Source organism: Aspergillus fijiensis (genome assembly GCF_003184825.1).
Source record: "Aspergillus fijiensis CBS 313.89 unplaced genomic scaffold BO72scaffold_109, whole genome shotgun sequence".
Classification (NCBI taxonomy): Eukaryota; Fungi; Ascomycota; class Eurotiomycetes; order Eurotiales; family Aspergillaceae; genus Aspergillus; species Aspergillus fijiensis.
The window spans coordinates 51,828-76,644 of NW_024469085.1; the positions used below are offsets into that span (position 1 = coordinate 51,828).

A 24,817-nucleotide genomic window follows, 5' to 3' on the forward strand; every position below is an offset into this window, starting at 1 on the left:
TTAGACAGCCACGTCTTGTGACCCCCTATGATCGATGTTTCTTGTCGATCTACCGAGGTGTTATATCGTCTTAGATCTTGTAGATTGCTATCTTATCTGGGTATCATTCCTGGAACACAACGCCCCTCGTAATGCCAATGGCTCCATTCAATCATTACTGCCATTTCTGCCCTCGCCGAGTAAATGATCGCGAGGCACATATCCTTCGATAGAGCCTCCTTTCTGGTCTCCCGGGCGCATCTGCGGTGCCATCACCGGGCCAGCAGCGCGACTGTTCTCCTGCACATTGACGTCCACGCGACCCGTGTACAGTGCTGGGTGAGCATCGCCACGCTCAAGGGCAAGCTCCTGCGAACGTGCGTCATCACGAACCGACAGCTTAGCCATGTGATCGAACACGTCGCTAGAGCTTGCTCCCTCGTGCACATGCAAGTCACCTAGCTGACCAGTAACCTCGTTGACGCTGGGCGCGCTCCGCATCTTGCCCTTTCCTTGCTGCTGTGTTCTGGCCCGTTCCTCTTCGAGCAGTAGGATATGGGCGCCGTGGGCATCGTCCGCTCTTCGTTCCCACACCGGTTGCTCGGCGAGCTGCACTCGGATGAACATCGCCCTTTCCGCGCACGCATCGGAGCACCACATCTCCAGCTTTTCCTTCGGGACGATGTTCATCTCGCGCCCGCGCCCGCCCGGGCCGCTGCCCTTCGCGCCCCACGTGATGCGGAAGGCGCCTCGGGAGTCCTCCTTGCGATGCTCATGGGGACAAAGAGTATACCCGCATAGTCCTTCGATGTTTCTTTCCAGGATCAGATTGTCGTAATCGGCGGGTTGGAAGGGTGTCAATGCAGACTTGAAGGCCCGAGCATCGTCAAGGGACGGGGAGCTAGGATCGGCGGACGGTGAGGTAGGGAACTGGACGAGGTCGAGAATGCGATCGAGAATGAGAGCCTCTGCGTCCTTTTGAGCTTGGATCTGGCGCGCATGGTGCAGCGCAATCGCCATATGACGGGGATCAGTGCCGGGTCTGGCTGATAATGGTCCTTGCTCTTGTCGTGACATGCCCGCTTTGGGTGGCGATTGACGCGCGGTAGCTGGGGTTGAGCGGGTTAACGAAGCGGAAGCTGCGTGAGCGGATGGGAGTGAGGTTTTGAGTACTTGTCGACCCGAGGACATAATTACGAGGAGATTATATATACAACCGGAGGAAGAAAAGAACGGGAAGGAATAAAACAGAAGTGAGACTAGATATGAGGCGTAGTAGTATAGTGAGTCGGATGGAAAGGGAAGGCAAGACGCATCGGCAGCCTGAAGAGGGTCGGAGTGAGAGATGAACAAGGTTCAATTTTGGTCGGGTCGGCAGGAGGCAAAAACCCCGGATTGAAAGGGAAGCTAAGCGCACTCTGGTAACAACACCCACATGGATGACGATGAGGTTTGTTAGTGCTCCGTACTCATACTTATGACCTGCTAACTGCTACAGAATCACCTATCGGTGGCCAATTGCGACTGTAATCAGGAGATCAGGAGAAGAATGACAGCATGTGCACCTGGTAGTCACCCAATTTAGGTGCCAACTTGTGAAATGTGTTGATTGATTGATTGGAAGATTGGCAATGGAATTGGTGGATGACCGGTTCAGCCTCTGCTCAATCTTATTAGCCGCCGATCGCCCCCGTGGTGGAGCTGCTTGTGAGAGCAGGCGAGCAAGAGAGAGTGAGAGTGAGAGTGAGAGAACTTAGAGAGGTGAAAGAGGACTAAGGAGGGTCTTTCTGTCTTTCTGTAACGAGTCTAACGACTTTGTAACTACAGTCTAGTCTACTTGTCGTAACTGACTGTACTTGCCTTACATTTCCTTACATCCATCCTCGCTGTTCATTCCTCCCTCTTCCTCTCCCTCTCCTCCCCCCCTCCCCCCAAATCCCCCCCCGCTCATCATTCCCTACCTTCCGCCTCTAATTCTCAATTCCTCCCTCTATAGTCCCTCTCTTCCTACCTTCCCTTTTGTGAATAATTTATTATTCCGTGGACAGTGTGTCCTCCTGACTGCAGTAAGTTTCTCACTAGCCTGGATCCCACCATCTGTCCTTCTGGCGGTGTGTGAGCGAGCGTGTCCGATCCCACCCCCTCCATCCGCTATGCTCTGACGTACGTCAGTCCACCAGGCTGACATATTCTTATTGTTATTTTCCTTGTCCTCAAAGCAGACCACCTCGCAGTGAAGCACATCTCGCATATGTTTTGGTGCATAAAGCCGTACATAATTTAGTGCTTCTGCCTGCAGATATCCCACCTGTCACTTCGATTCAATCCATTCCTCCGATCCCAAGTCATCCATTTCACCTCCGTGGCGGGAACCACCAACTTGCCAAATGTCCAGTCCGCCATTCACGGTCAGAGCGGTCTTCGAGTATTCTTCGGACCACGATGACGACCTTAATTTCGCTATCGGACAGATTATAACCGTCACAGCTGAAGAAGATGCAGAGTGGTACTTTGGTGAGTATGCGGACGACTCCGGGCGCAAAGTAGAGGGCATTTTCCCCAAGAATTTCGTCGAAAGATATGAGCCCCCTGCACCCCCGCGACCGACTCGTCCCAGCAGACCCAGAAAGGAAGCAGAGCCGGTTCCGCCACCCCCGGAGCCCGCTGCTGCACCTGCAATCCCTGCTCCAGAGAGTTCCTACCATCCCGAGCCCGAACCAGAGCCCGAGCTTGAATCTGAGCCTGAGCCTGAGCCTGAGCCCGAGGTTGAAAAGACACCGGCGGCCGTACCTCAGCCACCTAGCTCTCCCCCTCCAGCTCTGGCATCGCCGGCAAGTGAGGTCCCTCCGTTTAAGCCGGTAGCAGCTCCCATTCCCCAACCTTCGACGAGGGATGCTGGTGAACCCGTCCCCAAACCTGTATCCAAGCCTCCGCCTCCCGCTGTCGCCGAGAAGCCTACCGGGTCGTCTTTCAAGGATCGTATTGCGGCGTTCAACAAGCCTGCTGCGCCGCCAGTTGCGCCTTTCAAGCCAGGCGGCCTTTCTCAGAGCTCCAACACGTTTATCCGGAAACCGTTTGTTGCACCGCCACCTAGTAAGAACGCCTATGTACCTCCGCCCAGAGAGCCTCCCCCGCAGAAGGTATATCGCAGAGAAGAAGATCCTGATGTTCAAGAACGAGTCACGAGAGAACTTCCTACGCGAGAGCCTCCTGTGTCTGAGGCCCGTCCCCTGTCAAGTGATGGTCCGGAAGAAGGCGCGGAGGATCAGCCCAAGCCAACAAGTCTCAAGGAACGTATCGCGCTTCTCCAGAAACAACAGATGGAACAGGCTCAACGTCATGCCGAAGCTGTGCAAAAGAAGGAAAAGGCGAAGCGGCCTCCGAAGAAGCGTCTCGAATCCCACGAAGACACTCTTCCTACACAAGATCTTTCAGCCGAAGGAGCCGAAGCAAACGATGCGGCACGAGAATCTGCCCATGAAGCAGTGGGACCAGCTGTGCCGCAGCATGCAATGCCACCCCCACCTGCGCAGGAGCTCGCCAGTGACACCAATGATGCGGATGATTCTGCTGCTGCCGACACGGAGGATGCGGAGGAAACTTCCACGAGCAAGGAAGACTCCGACGAGCGGGCTCGTGCAGAGGCTAGACGTCAAGCACAGGCTCAGGATGCGCAGGCAAAGGCAGAACGTACAGATGAACCGCAGTCAGATGAGGATAACGAAAAAGCCGAGGAACCAGTCCAGCCAGACGAGGACGAGGACGAAGAGGAGGAAATTGACCCTGAGGTCAAGCGGAAGATGGAACTCCGAGAGAGAATGGCAAAGATGAGTGGTGGTATGGGTATGATGGGTTTCTTCGGACCCCCTGGTGGGATGCCTATTCCTGGTGCAGTTCGCAAACCTAAGGCGCCTGCGACTGTGGAGGCGGAGAGAGCCATTGATGATGAGAGCTCCCGTCCCGCCGCAGCCCCTCCCGTCCCTATCATGGCCTTGCCTGGAATGAATGCAGGAAAGCCTCCAGTTTATCCTAATGTCCAGAAAGAGGAAGAACAGGAGGAAGAACAGGACGAGTCTCCCGCAAGTCCGATAACTGAGCAGCATGCTGCACACGAAGTTCCTGATGTAGAGGAAGTTGTCCATGAAGAACCTCCTCAACGGCGTATGTCTGCCGATAGACCATTTACACCGCAAGGTACGGAAGATGCTTTTTAATACCCCTGGGCTATTGCTGAAACCATTCACAGAGCGCGCAGTTCCTCCCCCTCCCCCACTCAATACGCGCCCGGTACCACCTCCAGTTCCTCATGAACAGCCTTTGTCCCCTCCGCCGATTCCAGGATGTAAGTTTGCTCAAACTAGTGCTGGGTGTTAATTTGTCCTAATCTGGAGAAACTAGCTCAATCTCTGCCCCCACCCAAGGGCGCTGCACCTGCTGATCCAGGAGACGAATCTGATGACGAATTGTCCCTGCATCCGAACGCTACGCCGGCCACTGCAGCAGCAGAGCAACCAGCACCTCCGCTCCCCGACCATCTCGACTCTCGCCGAGCATCGACCTACGATACAACATCTCCCTTGTCACCTACACTCCCTGCAGACAAGAGAATGAGCCGCCCTCCTCCCCCAGTACCAGTCAATCCCCCAGTCCCATCTCAGAGTAGACCCATCCCTCCCCCTCCTCCAGTCAATATGCGGCGAAGGTCTACAACCGACAGTCGGACAAGCATGGCTTCGCAGCCCCGCCAAGCTGGCGAGGGTACCGAAGGCGAAATAACTGAATATGATGGCGACTACGACACGGACATCGCATCTGGTGCTAAATTCAAGGATGCTCTGAAGTCACACGGCCGCGATTCTAGCCTCGACGAAGGTGTCATGACCGACGAACACTCGCTTCGATCTCCTGGAAGCCCGCCCCAGACTCGTCTCCCGCCTCCCCCTCCACTATCTGCCCCACGCGCAGTGCCCCCTCCCCCGCCGATCCAGCCTCCAAAGAGTTCCGGCAGAGACTCAATACAGTCGCCTAGAGGACCTCCACCTCCTCCACCGCAAAGAGAGCCTTCATATGGCGGCGATGATGATGAGTATGATCCTTACCGTTATACTGCCCCCCAGCATGGCGTGCCTGTTTCGAGAGCACCACCACCGCCACCAGTTCCCAGCGGCCCGGTGGAAGCTCCACCTATGCCTCCTCGGTCCGCTGAAGACGAGTCCGATGATCTCTATGAAGCTTCACCCGTTCAGCCTTATGGCGAGACGTCCATTTCGTCGCCTCGCGAAAAGCGCGCCTCAATGGCTCCCCCGCCCCCTAGTCTACCTCCGCCTACACCTCGTAGCAATCGTGCATCGCTGGACATTCCAAGAGCCCAGCCCAGTGTTCGGAGATCTATGGATGTTTCCCGTCCATCTATCGATTTAGGCTTTATTGCCACGGACGTTGACTTGGCAGAGAATACTCTTTGGTGGACACAACCCAATACCCCGCCCCCGGTTTTCCAGAATCGCAAGGATGTTCTTCTCGAATTCGAGGAGTCAAATTCCTCCAAGCGGGGCGGTAAGTCTACTGTGACCAAGGATGTTTATATCTTATTCATCGACTACTCCCAAACTGTGATCACTGTGAACTTCGATGCTCGCAATCCCAGTGATGCGGCCCTCGAACAGCGTCACGAGGCGCCTCCTCATCAGCCGCGTCAAGATCAACTCGAGACTGCCCACAACCAGATTGGCACGCGCATTGCGAATGCAGTCAATGGAATCCAGAACACTACTGTCGCGGATGGTACCCCACATGGCCTGGTGCAGCATCTACTCAGTCCTCTGTCTGATGTCCTGCTTCCTGTTGGCACGCGCGCCTACGGTGCTCTTGTCTACTCTAACCTGGCCAATGCTTCGGTTCAGCAAAATGATGAGATCCGCGCAGGAGATGTTGTGACTTTCCGGAACGCACGGTTCCAGGGCCATCGTGGCACCATGCATCAAAAGTACAGCTCCGAGGTTGGCAAGCCCGATCACGTAGGCATTGTCGTTGACTGGGACGGCACGAAGAAGAAGATCCGCGCCTGGGAGCAGGGCAGAGAAAGCAAGAAGGTCAAAATGGAGAGCTTCAAGCTGAATGACTTGCGGAGTGGAGAATGTAAGGTATGGCGTGTGATGCCTCGGAGTTATGTTGGCTGGGATAAATAAGGAAACGCGTTGAAGACTAATGGAGAGATCTGCTGGTATGTGTACTGCGCACAAGCTTGCCAGGAGGTCTGTGTGAGCATAGGCGTGGTGTCGTTCTATGATCTGCTTCCATATATTACCTACCTTTCTTGTTGTACCTATCTATCCATTGAATGTCGTTCAGTGTAACTGCCAATGCACTGCGATGACTGTTGTTTTAGTTTTGCTGTCGGCATACTCCATTACATCAACAACTGCAGAATCTTTGATGATCTTTTCCTAGTATTAGTCTACTCCGTAGTAGATCCTTGTCTGTCACTACACTGTACGATGTATGTTCTGTATAGTACAGCAGCTGCACCATTCATGCAGTGGCCAAAGGCACTCCGAAGATAGTCCGTCGACAAGTTGGGCAGAAAGTGCGACCCGCAGTGGCGCCAACCTTCTTTGCAAGTTGTGGCTGGTCCTCCACCGCATGCACCTTGCAGTCCGCTCCGGCCACCGCCCCCGGGCCCCGACTCGGGACCGGACCCATCCTTCCTGATTAGGAAGAACAACCCACCCACCTGTGGCACTGCATCGTCACAACCGCCGGAGCTCCATCCTTCTTCCATCCATCTTTTCTCCTCACAACAATCTGCCAACCAAACAAACCACCACTACTACCAGACCCCTATCCCATCTTCATCTAATTCGCAACCGCAAAGATGGGTGGTGATCTCAACCTAAAGAAGTACGTCCTCTCTCACCCGACCTTCCCTTCCAGATCCTCCTTGTCCTTATCACCAAACCCCGTCCCCGCCCTTTCCTCCCCTCCACCCAACCAACTAACCAGCTCCAAAAAAATAGATCATGGCACCCCTCCCTCCTCCGCAACCAGGAGCGCGTCTGGGCGGAAGAGAAACGCGCCCTCGAGGAGCGCAAACGCATCGATCAGCTGCGGCGCGAGCGGGACGAAGAGCGCCAGATCCAGGAACTCCAGCGGCTGCAGGAGGACTCGGGCGCCCCGCGCCAGATCCAGCGCGTCGACTGGATGTACCAGGAGCCGTCGAGCGCCACGGGCCACTACTCCGAGGAGATGGAAGGGTACCTCTTGGGCAAGCGGCGGTTCGATCAGATTCTGCTGAAGAACGATGAGAGTCAGGCGCTGAAGAAGGGGGCCGCCGGGGTGGGCGCGGTCGCGGTCGCGGGTGCGGGGGACGGTGGTGCCGCGGGCGCGGCTGCAGGGACGAATCCCCGGGATACGATGGCGAAGGTTCTGGCGGATCCGTTGTTGGAGATTCGGAAGAGGGAGCAGGCGGCTTTGGAGAGTGCGATTAAGGAGGGGGTGAGGAGGGGGTCCCAGGCGGTGGGAGGTGCGGGGGCGAGTGTTGGAGCGGGGCATAGGGAAAGGGAGAGGAGGCAGCGGCGGGAGGGGAGTAGGGACAGGGACAGGGAGAGGGATCATCGGGGTAGTAGGAGGAGTAGGAGGTATAGCGATGAGGGGGATAGGAGGTCGCACCGGGAGAGGGAGAGGTCACCCAGAGCTGCTGCGGGGGATCGCTCGGAGAGAAGACGGAGGGATGAGAGGGGCGACCGGAGTTATCATCATCGCCGAGAGGATCGGGATCGGAGGGAGGACAGGGATCGCAGAGATCGCGACTACGACAGAAGAGACCCGGACCGCGATCGCGGCGACAGAGACGGCAGCGAGAGAGAGTACTCCAGCAGGCATCACCGTGACCGAGAGGACCGTTACGACCGTTCTTCTCGTCGGGATGCGCCCCGTGATCGATCGCCGTCACCCCGACCTGATCGCCATCGCTCAGACAGACGCCGTTCTGATGACCGGGGAGATGGTGCTCGTCAGGACGTCCGTGACCGCGATCGACGAGAGAGATCCGATCGCTTCTTTGACAGAAGGGACTACAGAGGACCGAGGGACTCGTACAATCGTGACCGGAACCTGCAGGATGGCAAAAACAACAACAACAACAACAACAACAACAACACGGAGCAGGGAGCCAAGGATTTGGAGCAAGAACGTCAGCGCAAACTGGCAGAGATGCTTTCCAACGCAGACGAGATGGAGGAAACCCGTCGTCAGCGTATTGCAGAGGTTACCGCTGCGGAACAGAAGCAGCTCGAGGAGGACGAGAAGCATCGCTCTGAGAAAGGCCGTTTTGTGTCGGGTCTTCATCGCCAACTCCAGGAAGACAATCTGGATGACCGCCTCAAACGTAGTCGTGGTGGACTTGCTCGGTTGGATGATGATGAGTGAGCATTCTCGTTAGGTGCAGCGCTCTACTACTACCACTACTACCACTACTATGTTTTAATCCAATGGTCCCCGGCGTCTTTGGTGCATTGCAATCGATGGTTGGCGCAATAATGACAATCTTGCAAACTAGTGTCCATACACCTCAATTCTGCTAGAGGCAGGCAGATTGGGTAGGAAGTGTGTATGATATACAATAAAAATTGTAAACCATGAATCCAGCCCCCCCCCCACCAACTTCTTTACATTTTGTGTGTAGTTAAAATGATACATATAATAGAAATGTTGAATAATAAGAGGTATCACAAGTCCCTGCCTGCGATCAAAAAGCTGGCATCGCTCAAAGGATGAATGCAAGAAGGGGAAAACCCAATGAAATAAGTATGAAGAACGGACGCAGCGGAATGAGCAGGAATACTACGTAGAGGATATTACAGCAGCAACAGCTCTCCCGTCGCCGCACCACCAGCCAACTGGGGTTGATAGACCTGTTGCTGATTCTGGTTGACCACATACTGGGTCTGCGACGCGCCACCGCCCCCGGCACCGCCGTCGCCGCGACCGCCCAGATCGAGCGCGGCCATCTGCTGGCTGCCGACGCTGTTGAAGTAGTTGTCCGCGGCGCTGACGGCGGCGTTCATGTCACCCGCCGCCGCGCCGGTCATCGGGAAGCCCGTCGGGTTGGCGGCCGTCGCGGCCGTGGGACTACTGGCCGCGACCTGTGCCGCCGCAGCGGGAAACTGCCAGCTGGCGGCGCTGGTTGCTTCCTCTTGCGGCTTCTGCAGGGCGGGGCTGTACTGCAATCGTCTGGTCCGCGCATTGCGGAAGACCTGCTGGACAGGCTTCAGATATACCGTGGCCAGCGTGCCGACATTCAAGCACAGCTCCTCTAGCGTCTTCGGGTCGAGTTTCTCGCTCTCCGCGCTGATCGGCGGTTTCTCGCCCATGACGACTTGTTTGGCGGCCGCGGGGTCGGTGGAGAGGAGCCGCCAGTACATGTACCCTCGGTCGCGGAGGTCGGGGTCGTCCGTCTCCTCCGTGCACCACTTCAGCACTTGGGGGACCAGCTGCTGGCCCTTGGTTGGGCGTTGGATGAAGAACTTCACCGTTGCGGTCAGGAGGGCCAGTTGAACCTCGATGGTTTCGTCGTGGAAGGTGGCGAGGTAGTCCTGAAGAAGGCCGTCAGAGTTCTCGATGCGGTCTGCGTATTGTCCGATTATCCAGATGATAGCGGCCTTGGCCTCTGGCTCATCGAGCTCGTCGATGTTCTGGATGACGTTACTGATGATGTTCTCGTATTGATTGGGGTATTTGCGGAAGATGTTTCGGATGACCACGGTCGCTTCCTGGACGATGTAGGGAATCTTTGCGTTGACCAGGTCAAGGAGGGTGTCGATACACTGCCGTGCGGCCGACTCGATCTTGATCGCCAATTTGCCAATCGCGCGCACTGCCTTGCGCACGAAATGGACATCGATCTCTGTGGCATATCTAACCATTGTTAGCTGTGCGATCGTCAGGACATCAAAAGGCAAACTTACTCCCTGAGCTCCGCGAGCACCACAGAGATGTTTTCTTTCGTAGTCAGCATGAATATTAATTCCAGCTTCGTTACTTTGACATAGATCGGATCGTTGTAGTTGCAGAAGAAGACGCGGATATCGTTCCGTAGGACTTCCGGCCTCTTCTGTAGGATTAAGATGGCATTGCGTAAAGCCAAATACTGGACTTCTGGGGGCTTGGAGAGAAGGGTGACTAAGGGCGGTGACAACTTCTTCGCTAACGAGGTAACATGTCTCTCGTCGGCGATATAGTTCATGAGGTAAAGGATGACCCGGATCGAAGTCAGAACGACGGCAGAGTTGGAATGCGACAGGCGAGGAGCAATACGCTCTGCCAGCAAGAGCGCTTCAGCGGAATCTTGAGGAACATAGGACATCAAGGCTTCGAGAATGTATGATTGCCCCCACCTATGGGTCTTATTAGCAAAAGACTGGTTTCATCGGGTACAGGAGTAAGTACTCAGAGCAGTCTGGTAGGATCGAAACCAGCTTCGACGCACTGGCGTAGTCAATGGTGAGAGAGATCGATTCACTCCGTCCCCAAATATCTACCAAGGAGGCAAGGACGCTGGATACCACCGTCGGGTTCTCGTCCTTAAGCATGCTGTTCAACCGGTCGATCAGGTCGGAGCTTTCAACCATCTTCTTATCGTGCTCGTAGAGCTTCGCGACACAAAAGGCGGCCGTTTTCCGGACGTATGGATCCATATCCTGCATCAATCGCTTGACCGGTGCGACTGTGGCTTCAACAAACTCGCGAACGTGGACATATGAGATCGTTCGTAAAGCCAGAGCACGCACGAGCGGGTTGGAATCTTCCATATCCTATGCGCTCGTTAGGAACTCCATCGAAGTGCATCCAGGTGGGGGAAGAAAGATGGGCATCATCCATACATCGACCAGAATCGGCAACGCCTTGAGCGCAATATCTGGCTTCGCCCTGGAGTAGTTGACCAGAAACAGGAAGCACCTGTATCGTTAAAGACAAGTCAGCGCCGAACAATTGTATCCGCAATCGGTTTTCGCCCTCTCGACATACATCTTTTTGATTTCCAGACTGGGCAGGTTCATGCAACCGATCACATCCGGGAACAAGGCTACCATGTCATTGTTGCTCATCGTCATGTTTGCGACAATCTTCTTGAGGGCGATCTTCTTGGCCGAATGGTTCTTATCCTTTTTCCCACCGCTGTTGAGCTCCTGGCGCAGTTCGGCGACTTTGCCCTGTTTAGATTGAGAGAATGGTAAGCCATATTGCGGACTATAGGGGACCACACTGAGAAACATGGGATCACAGGGAGTCTCCTCTAGAACGAGCGAGACTCAAGTGTGTGAGGTGGATAGGATTTCATGGATGACCGAAAAGAGGTTGCCCCAAGGGTGCGAGGAGGAAGGAATAGGACAGTGCTCGGTTCGTATGGAAGAGAGCTACCGTCGAGTGTGATTTGACGGATTGAGGAGGGGGAAGATGCGGAAGGATGATAGGAAGTCACCAGGCCAAGGCCTCAAAGCGACCGACGAAACGGAAGAGCAGTGCATGCGCAAGTACATACCCTTGCGAACAACTTCGCATCTCCCCCGCTAGAACTCATTGCGTCGGAGGGTTATAGGTGACGAATCGGGCGAGGTTCGGTGGCTTGGTACTTTTCAAAACAGGGCTGGCGCAGGGTTTGCAGGTGAAGGTGATGGTGTTTCAAAATCGCATGTGCATGTATAGCGACGTTGGTTCGTGTCGGTATGCTAGCTTCGAGGGGGAGGAGATCTTTAGCTGGCCGCAGCTTCCATGACCTTTCGAGAAGGGAGAGGGGTGTGCAGGCGAGTGCTAAAGGAGTCAGCGTCGCACGGAGGAATGAGCGCGGAAGCGGATTAGGGTCGAACCTAGGTTCAATGGGAAATAATCACTGTCTCCCCCAGTTCGATCTGACAGTCGAGAGAGAAATCCAAAGTCGAGATTAACAGGGTCAAAAGGGGAACGAGCCTCGATCAGGGTCTGGGTTGGATTGAGAATCAGGAGTGGATCGGGAGCCGCCAACTCCGCCCGCCGCTTGTGGAGAAATTCCCAGTCCGGATGGAGGAGGACGACGGGGGTTGTCATCATCATCATCAATCAACATTCTTCCAGCTTGCCTTCTCCGCACCGTTGCCCATCAACAACCCTTCTACTACGCTACGCTCGCTTGTGCTCAGCTCCCTCCTCGTTATCTCATATTTGAGTCCATTAAACAAACTTGGAGGATGGCTGCGCAACCTCTCAACCCGCCTCCACCCCCAGAATGGGTGGTCAGGCTAAACACCCCGATGCCGCGCCCAAGCAAAGAGGCCGCCAAAATCCCCGATCCTCCAGGCTATTCGAAGAAGATGGGCGGTAAAAATGTATGTTCTGTCATGAATACTCCCTACTCCCCCTTCTCCCCCCCCCCCCCCCCCCCACCTCCGAGGCCACCGAACTAACCCTTATAATTGTGTCCGCAGCTTGCGCAACAGTCATCAACCACCGCCGCGCCGACCAAGCCCGAGGAGACCGATACCCTGAAGTTGAAGAAGGCCTGGGAGATTGCCCTGGCTCCCTCCAAGCAAATCCCCATGAACGCGATTATGATGTACATGTCTGGCAACAGTCTCCAAATCTTCAGCATCATGATGGTCTTCATGCTCTTCAAGGGCCCGATCCAAGGCCTCATCAATACCAACACCGTCTTCACCAAGTTCGAAACCGAAGGCACACGGGGCAAGCTTCTGGGCGTCAAGGCCATTTATGTCGTAATGCAGCTAGTCTTACTTTGCTTGGGTATCTGGAAGGTCAACGCGATGGGTCTCCTGCCGTAAGTGGGCTCTCTTCTCGCGCGGCTGCTGGGCTGGACGGATGGCTAACATTCTACCTTTTTCACAGGACTACGAGATCAGATTGGTTAGCGTGGGAGTCAGAGCGTCAATCGTTGGAGCCGGCTTATTTTGCATTTGGATGAATCTCCAGGGTTTATGTTCTATATTAGGTACAGAATGGTGGCGCACAGAAAGTATAAAATGGCCCGAGGGTTGATATGAAACAAGTCTTTCGTGCAAAATAACCGGAATCCTTCGGCAACTAGGCTCGTACTAGTTGCTCGTGTGTAGCAGTTGCCATACTTTTGTACAGTACAGATGGCCACACTACTAGGTAGGGCCGCTCGAACTCCCAGAATAAGCGGAGCTTCAAGGACAAGGACCATTGAAAGACTATAATCAGGTGTGGGCTGGCCAATCTTGGTCAATCCTGCAGCCTGATTAGTCTGGGTACGATCCGCTTATATATGCCCAGTGTAATGATAAAGGAGCTGATTACGGGCCTTTTTAGTAAGTACTGCTGTAACAGGCCGGACTTGGGCGTTGTTTAGTAAAGACAACCGACAAATTTATATGGTTGATAGTAGGTTATTTCCGCTACTATACGTAATAAGTATTTCATAGGAAATCTATTCCTACATAGCAGGCTTAAGAACTGCCCACTTCGTACTGCCCCAAATACTTTCTCTTTGCCATGTATTAAAGGAACCGCGAAAGCGATCTCTTGCCTCGGATGATTTGATATGAACAGGATATACATACATGTGGAGCCAAGGACACCTACTGAAAGATTAGACCCTTCGGTGAAGCTCCAATCTATATTTGTCAATATGACTGGTGGTATATTTGGATTATATGTTTGTCATCGTCCCAGAAGCCTTGCTAAAAGTTGACGTTGACCCGGAAATCTCATAGGTCACGGTCGATTGCATGGATAAGAGGATGGAAGGATTTGGTCGTTGAGAGGTTTTCTTTCCAAAATCACAGATACACAAGTTGTATGTTCACTTACGGGCGTCCAAAGCCTGCTGACAGGCCTTCAGAAAGACCTGACAAAACTCCCAAACATCGATGTACGAGTTGTACATAGGCGCAGGCGCCACTCGAATGACGTCTGGCTTCCGTTCATCAATCACAACACCGTGCTCTTCAAGAACCTCGAGAACACCGTCGAGAAGACCCGGTGCCAAGCGCAGACTGAGTTGAGCACCCCGCTCTGCTGGATTCGAGGGTGTGATTATATTGAACGGTCTCTCTGGAAGCGACTCGGACGGAAACTCCAGAAGGAGTTGTTCCAAGTATGCAGTTATTTGCAGGGACTTCTCCCGGATCTGCGCCATTGAAGTCCGGTTGAAAAGTTCGAGGGAGGCCGCAAGCGCATTTATATCCAGAACCGACGGGTTCGAGAGCTGGTAGCCTGCGGCACCTGTCTGAGGAACGAAGTCTGCGGGGGGTGTGAAGTTAGAGCTTGAGGCTTGAGATATCTTGGGATACCATACTATTTTCCATCAGGAACCGCGTCTGCTTGTCTCCTCCCCACCAACCTGACAAGCGCGGGCGGAAGGGTTGCTCTGCAGTGCCAATCTTATTTCTGTCTACTTTGCCATGCTTCTCGTGGACAAAAAGGGCCGCCATACAGCCAGGACCGCTGTTAAGGTACTTGTAGGTACACCATGCAGCAAAGTCCACGTTCCAGTCATGCAATCGCAAGTCCACGTTGCCGGCCGCATGGGCGCAGTCCCAGCCAACCAAAATGCCCTTCGACTGGGCATACGCGGTGATTTTCTCGATGTCGAAATACTGCCCAGTGTAAAATTGGATGGCAGAGAGAAGAATTACAGCTGTACTCGAGGCATGCTCATCGATGACACGAAGAATTTGCTCGGTGGGCAAGGTGGGGAATTCGGAGTCTTGGGGCTCGATGAGAACCATGGCGTCTTCTGGGCGAAGATCGTGGTGTTTGATCTGAGACTCAACGGCGTACTGTCTCCTCGTATGTCAGTGGCTGCTCTTCCGGCTCGCCCAAGATCCGACACATACATGATCACTTGGAAATGCTTTGCCCTCGATGATGATCTTGTATCGCTCCTTAGTAGGCTTGTAGAAGCTCGCCATCAGCAGGTGCAGGTTCGCTGTCAGCGTACCCATCACGGCAACCTCTTCAGGGTGAGCTCCAACAATCGGCGCCATCAACTTCGACCCAGCCTCGTCAACGTTGACAAAGGGTGGAAGCAGCTGGTCATCATGCGATACAAAATGTCCCGTCACACCCTTAATGGCCCACGCGCGCAAATAGTGGTCAATATACTTGCGAACATTGCGGGGCTGGACTCCAAGGGAGTTCCCGCATAGATAGATGGATATTTCCTCAGCCTCCTCGTTATCTATATCAACGAACACTGCTTCTGGTTAATCCACGGTCCATGCAACAGAAAACTTGCTCGTTTGACGTACATCCATCCGGTAGAGCTAAGGTCTTCTTCTTCAGATCATTTCTCGAGGGGATGAGAAATTCCTGTCGGAAGTGACGTAGAGGATCCTGCGCATCAAGCGATTGCGCATATTCTCTTGTAAAGTCAGAAAGTGGGGGACCACCATTTGCGCGCTTTGCTTGCAGATCGGGAAGCATTGCGTTTGATCCGCTAGAAGCCAGTCCTTTATCTTGTGAAGCTGGAAAAAAACCAATCAGTAGCTGGTGACTATGAGGGATGTGAGAAGTCAGACCGAGTGCTATAGTCAAATCTCGACAAGGGTTAGCTCTTAGAGCACGAGTGGCACCCGGCTCGCGGTTCGGTTTAGTTCCCCGCGATCGGTTATCGGCCAGAAAGGCGGGCAACTGCACGGTGATTATTCTGCCGATGTCTGCCGACGGCCGATTAACCAATGACGCCACGCCGCTCACTCTGACTAACGGCAGTATCTTTGGGATGATGATATATAATCAGTCACGCCTCTCTACAACCCGAGACGTCAGTGACCACGATAACGCCGCCAATCCACTAGCTCCTTGATCTTGGAGATATTTGAAGACCATCATGTCTCGTCCGGTAATATCATCCGTCGTCCGCCGGCTATCGCGACCTCACTCATCCATCTCCGCGTTTTCGCCATCGGCCGCGCCTCCGGTGAACTTCGCCGCATCGTTTTGCGACACGGCATCCCTCCGGTCCAGCTTGCGTCCTCTTAAGAAAGCTACGAGAGGCATCGCGTCCCAGAAGCTTACTCCGCGATACTCCGTGGTCTTCCACAATGCAATCCGCCAGCGCTACCCTTTCTCCTCGTCAGCGATCCGGACGAACGCGAAGATCCTACAGAACCCCCGAGTTGACGAGGATGGAAAAGAACTCACAATCAAGATATCCCCGCGGGCCGCAGAAGTAGGTTTCTATCTCTCTTTCGACATCTTCATATTTCAGTATGTTGGGTTGTGATGGAAGCTGGGTACTCATGAATCAGACGGGAGTCGGGTTATATGCACAACCCCAAGCTATGGCAGTGGCAGGAGGGAGGTCATATGGTATCATCGCAAGAAGTACCATGACCACTCTTCATCCAGTACATACGACCACAGGGTGTGGAAAATAGGGCTTCCCGTCCGCTCAGCCGTACTCAAGCCACACGCCGGCCGGTTAGTAGTTGGGTGGGTGACCACCAGCGAATCCCGGCTGTTGTATGTTTTTTTTCTTTGTTCCTTTTTCGCCTAAGTCCTTTGTTCTGTCCTTGATTTCTACCTATTTGCACTCAGTCGCGAGTATTAAACTAACGGCTTCGCATTATAGCGGCTTCGTGAGATCACAGACCCGACCTCCTCCCCGTCAGCCACGAAGGAGGAAAACCCCTACGACCACCTCCGGATCACCGTGACAAGCGGCGGCTGTCATGGGTTTCAGTATATGATGTCCCTCGAAGCAGCGTCGAAGATCGACCCCGAAGAAGATACCGTCTTCGAAGCGGAGGACGCTCCTGCCGGACCCGGCGAGGCCAAAGTCGTCATGGATGAACCTTCGTTGGAGTTGCTTCACGGAAGTACGGTGGATTACACGATGGAGCTGATTGGAAGTCAGTTCAAGATTGTCGACAACCCGAGAGCTTCGAGTAATTGCGGTTGCGGGACGAGTTTCGACGTTCTCGAGTAGGAGGGGGTCGCTAAGGGTCTTGCGGATCATGGTTGTCGGGCTTTCCTGCTCCCATTTCTGAAGGCAGTCGCGCTCTGTTCTGCCCATGTATTATACTTGGGAGTTGGCGTGCATCAAACTACCACAACATAGCTATGCTTAACCGAATAGATTGTAAATAATATACCCCCACTCCGCTTCTGTTGGGATTTCAGGCGCGTAAAGGTATTCATACTTGCACAATTTATGGGAGAATGGAAAGGATTAAATAACGTCATCATCTATTTCATCATGGAATCACTACAGCCTTGTGCTCTGCCAGCTGCATTCTTTTTGGGTACTGTGCAAGCAAGCAACAAACAAAAGCATGATGCACAGCCCAGACCGGACAATGTCGTCGAAACAGTAAGCAAAAACCAAAGCACAAGCATAATGGAATACGCCGCGAATTTATCAAATCCTCGAGAATTTCTTTTGTGTCGACTCCAACCCCGTAACCTGATCGGTTTCAAGGCCCCAACCCTAAGAAAAAAGCATGGACATGTGAAAGAAAACAACATGGAGGGATAATATGAAGATAGAAATAAAAGGCATCATAACTTGAGTGGCGGGGTAAGGTGAGAGGATCAGTAGGCAAAAGGGGGTGGGGGGTGGGGGTAGAGGTGGGAGGTTAAGCCACCAAGTCACTGTTGACCTCAATTTCGTGCATCCATAGGGTCGAGTTGCCCGGTCAATCGGCATTGGGAGTGCCGTGTTGTCCACGTGAATACCATCGACCCTTGTGGCTATGAAGACGGAGTGATCGCATCTCCGAGATCTCAAGCCTCAAGCTCTTGCGTCTAAGACGGTGATCGATGTATTGGGCTGTCAATTTAGTAGACACGAGCGAGGTTGCGAAGGTACCAATCAACAAGGCGACGTCCAGCCTTGGTCTCACTCACGTGAATGAGGTCCTTCTCGAGAGCGTAGTCCAAGTCGTTGGCGATGGCCGGTTCACCTTCCAACAAACCACCCTCAACCCAGCGGACCTGGCGGCTACGCTGCTTGTTGATCAGCAACCAAGAGCGAAGCTTCTCAGGCTCCACCTCCAAGAAGCCGGCCAGCTTCTTCAAATCCATGGTCGTGTAAAGCTTGAGGTAGGAACGGATGGTAGGGTTGTACAGGGTGTTCTTGACCTCATCCATGAAGATGGCAGTGTGGTGATCGACCGGGTCAACGTTGAGGGCAGGGTTCTCGAAGTCAGGAGGAGTGGGGCTGATGAACTTGGGGCAGGCAGAGCGGAAGAGCTCCTCGAACAGAGGCAGGGCGTCGGGACCACCGTGCTGCAGGCGGTTGAGCTGCTCGCCGTACTTCTCACGGAGAGCCGAGTGAATGGTATCATCCAAGCGAGTGGGGTGGAGGGCAACGCAGATAGCAATCAGAGCGTACATCTGGTCGTTCTTCTTGGCGATGGCATCGTAGCTGTTGCCGCCCTTCTGGAAGTTCTTGGTGCGGGAGACGTAAACCAGAATGTGGCTGAACATGCGGATGGCGTCGGCATAGCGGCGCATCATCATGTAAGAGAAACCGACGTAGTAGTAGGTCGTGAAGTGAGCAGCCATAACACGGGCGAACATGGCCTTCTTGTTCATCTCGATGTCATCAAGAGTCTTCAGGGCGAGGCTGAAATCACCGAGCAAGCAGTGGACACGCAGAAGTCCGATGATGGAGAAGTATCCCAGCATCTTGTACAGAGGACGAGAGCCATATTCTCCAGCGACGGCCAATGGGTCCTCACCACGCTTGATGGCAGCCAATTGCTCGTTGATTTGCGACCTTTGGATGAGGGAGTAAAGGACGTTAAGGACGGAGTAGCAGCCCCACGTGTTCGGGTTCTCACGCAAGAGTTGCGCCTCCTCCTCGTTGGAGCCGCTGCGAGCGACACGGTTGCGGTAGCGACAGAAGGACTCGAACTGGTAGATAAACTCGTCGATGACATCCCAAGCCCAGTAGTACTGTATAAACAGAAGGTTAGGTGATTTTAGTCCAGAATGCCGACGTTCACGTCGATCACACAACAACTTTCAACGAAACCTCGACGCGCGAGACGTTCTGAGCAGGGCGGGGGAAAGAACATACCGAAGGAACCTCCAACTCAACGGGGCCGTCCGAGTTCAAGATGTAGTGGAAAAGGCTGCAGTAGTTATCGTAGCTCGCAAATTTAGTCTCCAGCGTGGCCTGGTATTCAAGCGGGGTCGCGGCGGCGGCGAGCTGTGCCTGGAGATCCTGTGCCTGCGAGCCAGCTCCAAGAGATGTGGTCCGGTCCAACTCGCTCATGCCATCATCATAGTTGACCTGCTCGCGGTAGTCGTTGACAAGGGCCTCCTCCTCAACATCGGACTCGTCGCCCAAGTTGGGGTGCTGGTTGGCGCGCTCTTCGTAGGACATGTTTGCAACAGAAAAGCGACTGTTGACGATGATAAGATTTCCGAGTGAGCGGGGGGCGGAGATGGGTGGAGAGAGGGCAGGAGAGGGGGCAAGTCGTCAGGCGTAGCTACTTGGCGTCGGCGTGTGGGATTTGGATTGTTTCGGCGGAGTTGAATTTTGAGGGTTTTCGCTTGGACGGATTTGTGCTTATCTTATCTGTGCATAGCTGGTTTGCTGACTCATTTATGCAGTCGACAGATCCAAAACCCCCTAAAGGCTTGCCGCTCGCCATAGGTTACCGTGCCTTCTACTACCTGTCCATTCTGAAATTACAGAGCCACTGCGTCGGTCACAGATTATAATCCATGTTTTCTATGGTGATGAGCATGCAAAGATCGCCGGAGCTAGGATCAGGTCACATTAGACAGGTCAGGATCCTCCACGCTTGTTGGCTCAACACGGAACTGGTGAATACATATAGTAAGGTTATCGATACCAAGTAACCTGAAGACCTGTTTATCTTTAGAGTCAGCAGGAACACCCAATAGCTCTTATAACTATACTAGAATCACTTTATAGTATTGTGTTTCGAACCAGTATACTCTTACTTGCCGTGATCAAGGAGTATGAAAGGGATCCCAATACTGAGTCATGTCTTCCACATAGAGCTCGATCAATACCCAGAGAATCTGCCAAGCATACATAGGTGAGCGACACCAGAGAAATAAAAATGCGTAGTAAGAATTTGGAGTGTGAGAAGCTTATTTGCACAAGGCAAGATCCCATCCAAACCGTTATGGCGCCCTTTTCAGTTTTCCGAGAACACGACTTGATATAACTTGGGAGCCCCCATCCGTGGCTGAGATCACTCGAGTATTCCAGAGTCATGGATAAGGTATATAATGGGAATGAGGTGTGGCATGGAGGGACGAACGGGGAGCATGGAGTGAGTGGCACGCAAGGTGAGTAGCACGCCTCCGATTGGGTGGGAGGGCAGCCGGATACTTCTACCGGCCGCTTGAAGAACCTTGGATTGGAAGCGAGGTGGTAACCTACCTATGCTACGTCGTAGTAGCTCACCCTCCCCATGGAGCCGAAGGCAGAGTGCCTTGCTTTCGTCCCGGAATGTTGGGAGGAAATGAATACATTTATAATGACTCGCGGTGCATTATAGGAGAGGCAGTTCCTCCCAGTCCGATTCTTCAGAGGGCAGAGATTCAAGGATGAGACCTGACCGATACAAGGTATCAAGATCTGATATCCGCATCGATTATCATAGATCTCGGATAGGATTCTCCTTGAGAATCATACCTTGGAGCTCTATTCCTTGCACAATGCGATGCTCTAGACCTGGTTTGGTCAAGAAAAAGTGATAGCGTAAAGGATTCGACTGCCAGCAGGGCCTAGCCGGTTCGGTAGGTCGAATAGAATAATGTAATGAATATGGTATGTAGGTCAGTTGTTACTTGTGACTACCTAGGTAGTAGTAAACAGTGCTCCCTGCAGGTACGGCCACGACCTGAATCGTGTTTCTATCCCTTTTTTTCTTACGAAAAAAAAGGGCGAGGGTCAACTGCCGCATCGGAACTCCACGCCCATGATCTTCCACGCACACACACACACACACACACACACACACACACACACACACACACACACACACACACAGCATACAGCACACAGGCACACAGGCACAGGTACACATAGCTTGCACGGCAGGAAGGAGGTCCGGCCAGTGGACAGAATATTCCGGATCAAGCCAAGTATAAACTTGGGAAATCCGAGTCTGTGGAGATGAAGGACAAGGCCATGTGCCCCTTCCGCTTGCCGCCAACCAAGGTTGCTAGTGCCACTGTCGCTCCAGAGCTCATTATTGGGCATCCCTTCTCCGGAGAACTTATCCTACTTGACTGTCATTTGGTCACGCTTCATTCGGCTTATATGTCAGGCCTCAGCCCTGGGTTGGTGGTCCCAAACTTCTTCTCACTGCTACACTCCAGTTCGCAATCACTCTTCCTCGCTTCCTTCTTCCTTCCTCATTCTCCAGAGATCTCTACTCCGTACTCGCTTTATCCACGCAATCTTCCTCTTGCCCTCGACATACACCGCTCAAGGCTCTTGATGCAGAACTGCAATAGCGTGGTTACTCTCATCCCCATAAAACACTGCAGAGACCTCGTCACTACTTCAATGAACGAGCTCGACTTTGATCGGGGAGACCATTACCAATAGTGGCGGTGGCGTGTCACTCTGGTTCTCCAGAGAATTGCTACCACGAATCTACCACGAAGCGAATCGCGGCTCTTGCGAGTGCACACAAGACAATAATCCAGGAAACTTCGTCACAGCCATGCTTAGGCTTGACGAGTCTTCGGCAACACTCATCCTGCTTGACACGAACCGAGGTCACAATGCCCGATGTCACAATTTGTGATGCCACATAATCGGTCAGTCTCACTGGTTTTGTGGGTGAATCTGTGCGTCTGTCCATCTCGTTGACAGTACCTGCTAGCGTTGACTCACAGCCAGTCGGATGCATTAATACCTCTTCCTTTTAGCACCTCGTACGCTTCTTGTGGTAAAACGGCATTAGAGGCTTTGATTAGCCGTTCGAACTGGAGACACATCTGCTCCGCCAGAACAAACCTTGTGCTGCACGCCGCCATGAACCGGCATAGGTCTATTATTGGCTCCCACGACTCCTCATCCTCAACGAAGACTAGCAGAGCAAGAAGACTGCGATTGGCAGGCTCCAACATTTGTCTTGGTACTCGACGCAGTCCGAATCTAGCTTCAAACACACCGAGATACTCGACAACCTTCTTCGCCGGCTCGAGTCGGTATGAACGGGCCTGCTCGGGGGTTGCTTCCACAAGCTGGTGATCCCAGAGATGTTCGAAAAATAGCAATACTGTGTGATGGTATTTGATACTTGATAAACGGTCAGAGGGGTAGGGGGTGACATTCATGCTGGGGTTCTCACTGAACGAGTAGGACATGTGGAAGCTCTCGTTGCTCAACCTCTGAGGCTGGTAGGCCTTCTTTCACGACTTGCAATTGCGTCATCAAGTCATTTGCCGATGCTTCGATCTCAGATTTCGACATGCCCCATGATTCGATGAACAAGAACTCCTGAATCCTCACAGCGATCTTTGCTAGAAGGATCGTGCGGTTGAAAGTTGCACCGAGTTGGGCTGGCAGATCTTGGAAATCATCCTCCTTAAAACGCGGGTATGCACTCCATACGACTCCTTTGTCGTTATCATACGCTGTGTCAGGGTAACACCACGGAGGCTCAAGATCTGGGGCCTTGCCGCGCTCGAATGACATTTCCCTGCACGCCTTAGCGAAGTGAGGCAAAATGGAATTGACATTCTTACGAGTTCATTATGTACAGTCCCCAGGCGGCAACTGCATAGACATGTCGGGTCTTGGCCGGCATGTCTGATCCCCAGTGCCTTCTCGGGGAATGGAACAGTCCGATGTCTTTGGCAAGTTGTACAGCTTGTTTTAGCATCAGCCAGCTGGCTTGTCGTTGGCCCTGAAATTGCAGACTTTCCGTCGTCAGTCTGTGCACATATGAAGCGAACGCGAGCATATGCAGCATACAAACGGCTCATCAAGGTCACTGCCTGAATATTGGCTAATGTAGGCCGGCCCCGCTCTGCCTTCCATAGCCTTTCTGCTTCCTCAAAAAAATTTTGGCCACGTGTTGAATCGATGCCTCGGATAGCACAGATCTTTGGGTAATCGGAATACGTCTGGTCAAAATTAGTCATTGCCGAACGAGAAGAACGAGAATTACCTACTGCTGCGACTGCTAGAATGCTGCTCACGAGAAGTGATGTGCAGAAGTGCGGATCGCCCTTCAGCCCATATTTCAATTCGATTGCTCCTTGATAATCCGGTTTGGCCCTCAAATCATCCTCTGAATCTTCAGTCTTGTCCTCTGCTGAGATTTTGATATCTGGAGAACGCTGCAACTCTCGCAATTTTCCAATGTTCGGGGAGCTTTCTATCTTTAAGAATCTCTCATTGAGATCTGGATCTGGTGAACTCTCATCCTCCGCGACACACTTGATCTCTGAAGGCGGCCCGATTTCTGGAGACATCTCGAATCCTGGAGGTATCTCAAAATCATCGGATAACTCGAACTCTTCAGACACCTGGAACGTTTCGAACTGTGGAGTAGCCTGCGGATCGGCTACCATGTCGAATAGGAACGAATCCTGGTCAAGGATCTGGGAAAATGGATGATCCCAAGTGAAGTACAGGGATACGAGATGCGAAACGGCAAAGTCATCAGCGTCGTAATAGGTCCAATATGATGGTACCTGATACAAAGGAGTATCACAGAGCCTCTCGATTGTTAGGCGCATGGTTTTCTCGGGGTCCGAGAGCTCTTTCGGAGATTCACTGTCATCTTCAGCCTCCTCACTCTCCTCACTCTCCGAGTCCTCCGAGCTTGAGCTTGAGTCACTGCTGGACTCCTCCGTGCTGGGCAGCTCAAGGCCCTCCAATGCCGTGGCAATATCCTCGAACTCATTGCAACGAATGGCTTCCAGGATCTTATAGGTTTCAGCCTCGTCCGCATCGCGAATCTTGTTGAATAGGCTGGCCAACAAGCCTTTATAGTGTTGAAGCTCCCCCTGAGTGCGTCTCACGGCGACTTTGCGTCTGAGGTCGAGGGATTCATCGAAAACACATGCAACTTTGGAGGTTTGACATGCTTTGCAAGGGGCCGGGCGTCCGCTACACTATAGTCCGCGTGGTTAGCTCAAAGATCGGCACAATCTAGGTGGAAGCACCCTCACAATGAGCAAGAATGTGTTTGTCTGGAGGGAAGGGTAGTGTTCACGATTACCTTCCTCTTCGCTGCCTTACATGACGTGCAAGCAGTTGAGTTCTTCCTTGACTTTGCTATTGTTGTCACTGGGGCTGCAAACGCGCCGCGTGGCCCTGGAGCGAGGGTAGGCAGAGTTCTGCCCAGGTGATTATGATCCATCTGAGCCAGCACGCCCCTTTCCGGCGACGGAGGCGGGGTGGTTGAGAGCCCGGACAGCCTATCTCATCCCTAGGGCTGGAGTCAGGTTGCTCACAATTAGCTTGGTCAGCACCGAAGCAGTTGGGCACATGGACACGCTGCTAAGGACGTGTCTCATCAAGGTTCCCCAAGGAAGTTCGGCACAATCTTGATTGTTTACCTAATCTAGCAGATGAGGCAGGTCGAGGTTCATGTCATATGCCTGGTAACAAGGCGTAGCCTTGATCATTCAATTGTCGCCAAACAGACGCCCCGCTTCCGGCATATCAACAAAGGCCATATTTTTGTTTCAATACCATGAGATAGAAGGCTCTCACGATCGATGGCTGTTAAAGAATGTGGGGAACCACCGGGGTGAGCAGGCACCGACGCGGTTGAAGGGGAAGGAATCGAAATATGTACCCAACAGTGGTTGGGATGGCTTGACAGACTAAGAGCAAAGCCTACACGTGATCAGATCGTCT

The 24,817-nt window shown here is 53.1% G+C and overlaps 10 protein-coding genes across 10 annotated transcripts, besides 2 other annotated features; 5 read left to right on the forward strand and 5 right to left on the reverse strand.

Annotated features, from left to right (window-relative positions):
* Nucleotides 1–147: 147 nt before the first annotated feature.
* On the reverse strand, nucleotides 148–1,296 carry BO72DRAFT_442505 (Rtr1/RPAP2 family protein phosphatase; the record flags this gene model as incomplete). Its single annotated transcript, XM_040943514.1, has 1 exon — nucleotides 148–1,296. The coding sequence occupies exon 1, from the start codon at nucleotides 1,168–1,170 to the stop codon at nucleotides 148–150; it is 1,023 nt and encodes a 340-aa protein (XP_040795242.1). The 5' UTR covers nucleotides 1,171–1,296.
* A 625-nt stretch (nucleotides 1,297–1,921) lies between these two features.
* BO72DRAFT_417621 (SH3 domain protein) lies at nucleotides 1,922–6,417 on the forward strand. The gene is made up of 3 exons (XM_040942610.1): nucleotides 1,922–4,173; nucleotides 4,226–4,321; nucleotides 4,378–6,417. The coding sequence occupies exons 1-3, from the start codon at nucleotides 2,367–2,369 to the stop codon at nucleotides 6,165–6,167; spliced, it is 3,693 nt and encodes a 1,230-aa protein (XP_040795243.1). The 5' UTR covers nucleotides 1,922–2,366; the 3' UTR covers nucleotides 6,168–6,417.
* A 295-nt stretch (nucleotides 6,418–6,712) lies between these two features.
* cwc25 (U2-type spliceosomal complex subunit CWC25) lies at nucleotides 6,713–8,610 on the forward strand. Its single transcript, XM_040943515.1, has 4 exons — nucleotides 6,713–6,879; nucleotides 6,996–7,484; nucleotides 7,539–7,661; nucleotides 7,716–8,610. The coding sequence occupies exons 1-4, from the start codon at nucleotides 6,854–6,856 to the stop codon at nucleotides 8,404–8,406; spliced, it is 1,329 nt and encodes a 442-aa protein (XP_040795244.1). The 5' UTR covers nucleotides 6,713–6,853; the 3' UTR covers nucleotides 8,407–8,610.
* BO72DRAFT_453895 (putative AP-2 adaptor complex subunit beta) lies at nucleotides 8,511–11,955 on the reverse strand. The gene is made up of 7 exons (XM_040946090.1): nucleotides 11,844–11,955; nucleotides 11,519–11,787; nucleotides 11,005–11,189; nucleotides 10,860–10,935; nucleotides 10,426–10,790; nucleotides 9,945–10,373; nucleotides 8,511–9,894 (listed from the first exon to the last, which is right to left on the reverse strand). The coding sequence occupies exons 2-7, from the start codon at nucleotides 11,555–11,557 to the stop codon at nucleotides 8,835–8,837; spliced, it is 2,154 nt and encodes a 717-aa protein (XP_040795245.1). The 5' UTR covers nucleotides 11,558–11,787; nucleotides 11,844–11,955; the 3' UTR covers nucleotides 8,511–8,834.
* BO72DRAFT_453896 (ER membrane protein complex subunit 4) lies at nucleotides 11,906–13,162 on the forward strand. The gene is made up of 3 exons (XM_040946091.1): nucleotides 11,906–12,338; nucleotides 12,438–12,787; nucleotides 12,856–13,162. The coding sequence occupies exons 1-3, from the start codon at nucleotides 12,201–12,203 to the stop codon at nucleotides 12,929–12,931; spliced, it is 564 nt and encodes a 187-aa protein (XP_040795246.1). The 5' UTR covers nucleotides 11,906–12,200; the 3' UTR covers nucleotides 12,932–13,162.
* A 508-nt stretch (nucleotides 13,163–13,670) lies between these two features.
* On the reverse strand, nucleotides 13,671–15,530 carry bna5-1 (kynureninase). Its single transcript, XM_040939697.1, has 4 exons — nucleotides 15,243–15,530; nucleotides 14,829–15,187; nucleotides 14,288–14,771; nucleotides 13,671–14,232 (listed from the first exon to the last, which is right to left on the reverse strand). The coding sequence occupies exons 1-4, from the start codon at nucleotides 15,415–15,417 to the stop codon at nucleotides 13,793–13,795; spliced, it is 1,458 nt and encodes a 485-aa protein (XP_040795247.1). The 5' UTR covers nucleotides 15,418–15,530; the 3' UTR covers nucleotides 13,671–13,792.
* Nucleotides 15,531–15,730: 200 nt separating this feature from the next.
* On the forward strand, nucleotides 15,731–16,411 carry BO72DRAFT_21428 (uncharacterized protein). The gene has a single exon (XM_040939704.1). It carries the CDS (start codon nucleotides 15,824–15,826, stop codon nucleotides 16,217–16,219), a length of 396 nt encoding a protein of 131 aa, XP_040795248.1. The 5' UTR covers nucleotides 15,731–15,823; the 3' UTR covers nucleotides 16,220–16,411.
* Nucleotides 16,360–16,458: a sequence feature (Protein overlapping with rRNA (BO72DRAFT_21431, RAK71237.1) was converted to a misc_feature.).
* A 109-nt stretch (nucleotides 16,459–16,567) lies between these two features.
* Nucleotides 16,568–16,924: a sequence feature (Protein overlapping with rRNA (BO72DRAFT_21431, RAK71237.1) was converted to a misc_feature.).
* A 113-nt stretch (nucleotides 16,925–17,037) lies between these two features.
* On the forward strand, nucleotides 17,038–17,615 carry BO72DRAFT_21421 (uncharacterized protein). Its single transcript, XM_040939700.1, has one exon. It carries the CDS (start codon nucleotides 17,150–17,152, stop codon nucleotides 17,471–17,473), a length of 324 nt encoding a protein of 107 aa, XP_040795250.1. The 5' UTR covers nucleotides 17,038–17,149; the 3' UTR covers nucleotides 17,474–17,615.
* Nucleotides 17,611–19,489, reverse strand: BO72DRAFT_21425 (putative eukaryotic translation initiation factor 3 subunit EifCl). The gene is made up of 2 exons (XM_040939702.1): nucleotides 19,022–19,489; nucleotides 17,611–18,897 (listed from the first exon to the last, which is right to left on the reverse strand). Exons 1-2 carry the CDS (start codon nucleotides 19,328–19,330, stop codon nucleotides 17,776–17,778), a joined length of 1,431 nt encoding a protein of 476 aa, XP_040795251.1. The 5' UTR covers nucleotides 19,331–19,489; the 3' UTR covers nucleotides 17,611–17,775.
* A 2,070-nt stretch (nucleotides 19,490–21,559) lies between these two features.
* On the reverse strand, nucleotides 21,560–24,314 carry BO72DRAFT_503946 (putative C6 transcription factor; the record flags this gene model as incomplete). Its single annotated transcript, XM_040949130.1, has 7 exons — nucleotides 21,560–22,240; nucleotides 22,293–22,643; nucleotides 22,690–22,863; nucleotides 22,919–23,070; nucleotides 23,119–23,175; nucleotides 23,518–24,066; nucleotides 24,174–24,314. The coding sequence occupies 7 exons, from the start codon at nucleotides 24,312–24,314 to the stop codon at nucleotides 21,829–21,831; spliced, it is 1,836 nt and encodes a 611-aa protein (XP_040795252.1). The 3' UTR covers nucleotides 21,560–21,828.
* Nucleotides 24,315–24,817: the final 503 nt, after the last annotated feature.

Excerpts from the sequence above, each read along its gene's own strand:
- BO72DRAFT_417621 (XM_040942610.1), top strand. The coding sequence starts at position 2,367 with ATGTCCAGTCCGCCATTCACGGTCAGAGCGGTCTTCGAGTATTCTTCG. Across the intron at positions 4,174-4,225 it reads TAGACCATTTACACCGCAAG|AGCGCGCAGTTCCTCCCCCT; the intron begins GTACGGAAGATG and ends AACCATTCACAG. Across the intron at positions 4,322-4,377 it reads CCCTCCGCCGATTCCAGGAT|CTCAATCTCTGCCCCCACCC; the intron begins GTAAGTTTGCTC and ends TGGAGAAACTAG.
- cwc25 (XM_040943515.1), top strand. The coding sequence starts at position 6,854 with ATGGGTGGTGATCTCAACCTAAAGAA. Across the intron at positions 7,485-7,538 it reads AAGGAGGGGGTGAGGAGGGG|GGAGAGGAGGCAGCGGCGGG; the intron begins GTCCCAGGCGGT and ends GCATAGGGAAAG. Across the intron at positions 7,662-7,715 it reads TCGCACCGGGAGAGGGAGAG|GGGCGACCGGAGTTATCATC; the intron begins GTCACCCAGAGC and ends GAGGGATGAGAG.
- BO72DRAFT_453895 (XM_040946090.1), bottom strand. The coding sequence starts at position 11,557 with ATGAGTTCTAGCGGGGGAGATGCGAAGTTGTTCGCAAGG. Across the intron at positions 10,791-10,859 it reads CGTTGCCGATTCTGGTCGAT|GATATGGAAGATTCCAACCC; the intron begins GTATGGATGATG and ends ACGAGCGCATAG. Across the intron at positions 9,895-9,944 it reads GTGCTCGCGGAGCTCAGGGA|ATATGCCACAGAGATCGATG; the intron begins GTAAGTTTGCCT and ends AACAATGGTTAG.
- BO72DRAFT_453896 (XM_040946091.1), top strand. The coding sequence starts at position 12,201 with ATGGCTGCGCAACCTCTCAACCCGCCTCCACCCCCAGAATGGGTGGTC. Across the intron at positions 12,339-12,437 it reads AGAAGATGGGCGGTAAAAAT|CTTGCGCAACAGTCATCAAC; the intron begins GTATGTTCTGTC and ends TTGTGTCCGCAG. Across the intron at positions 12,788-12,855 it reads AACGCGATGGGTCTCCTGCC|GACTACGAGATCAGATTGGT; the intron begins GTAAGTGGGCTC and ends CCTTTTTCACAG.
- bna5-1 (XM_040939697.1), bottom strand. The coding sequence starts at position 15,417 with ATGCTTCCCGATCTGCAAGCAAAGCGCGCAAATGGTGGTCCCCCACTT. Across the intron at positions 14,772-14,828 it reads AAGCATTTCCAAGTGATCAT|TACGCCGTTGAGTCTCAGAT; the intron begins GTATGTGTCGGA and ends ACGAGGAGACAG. Across the intron at positions 14,233-14,287 it reads GCGGTTCCTGATGGAAAATA|ACTTCGTTCCTCAGACAGGT; the intron begins GTATGGTATCCC and ends CACCCCCCGCAG.
- BO72DRAFT_21428 (XM_040939704.1), top strand. The coding sequence starts at position 15,824 with ATGTCTCGTCCGGTAATATCATCCGTCGTCCGCCGGCTATCGCGACCT.
- BO72DRAFT_21421 (XM_040939700.1), top strand. The coding sequence starts at position 17,150 with ATGGGAGAATGGAAAGGATTAAATAACGTCATCATCTATTTCATCATG.
- BO72DRAFT_21425 (XM_040939702.1), bottom strand. The coding sequence starts at position 19,330 with ATGTCCTACGAAGAGCGCGCCAACCAGCACCCCAACTTGGGCGACGAG. Across the intron at positions 18,898-19,021 it reads TTGAGTTGGAGGTTCCTTCG|TACTACTGGGCTTGGGATGT; the intron begins GTATGTTCTTTC and ends CTGTTTATACAG.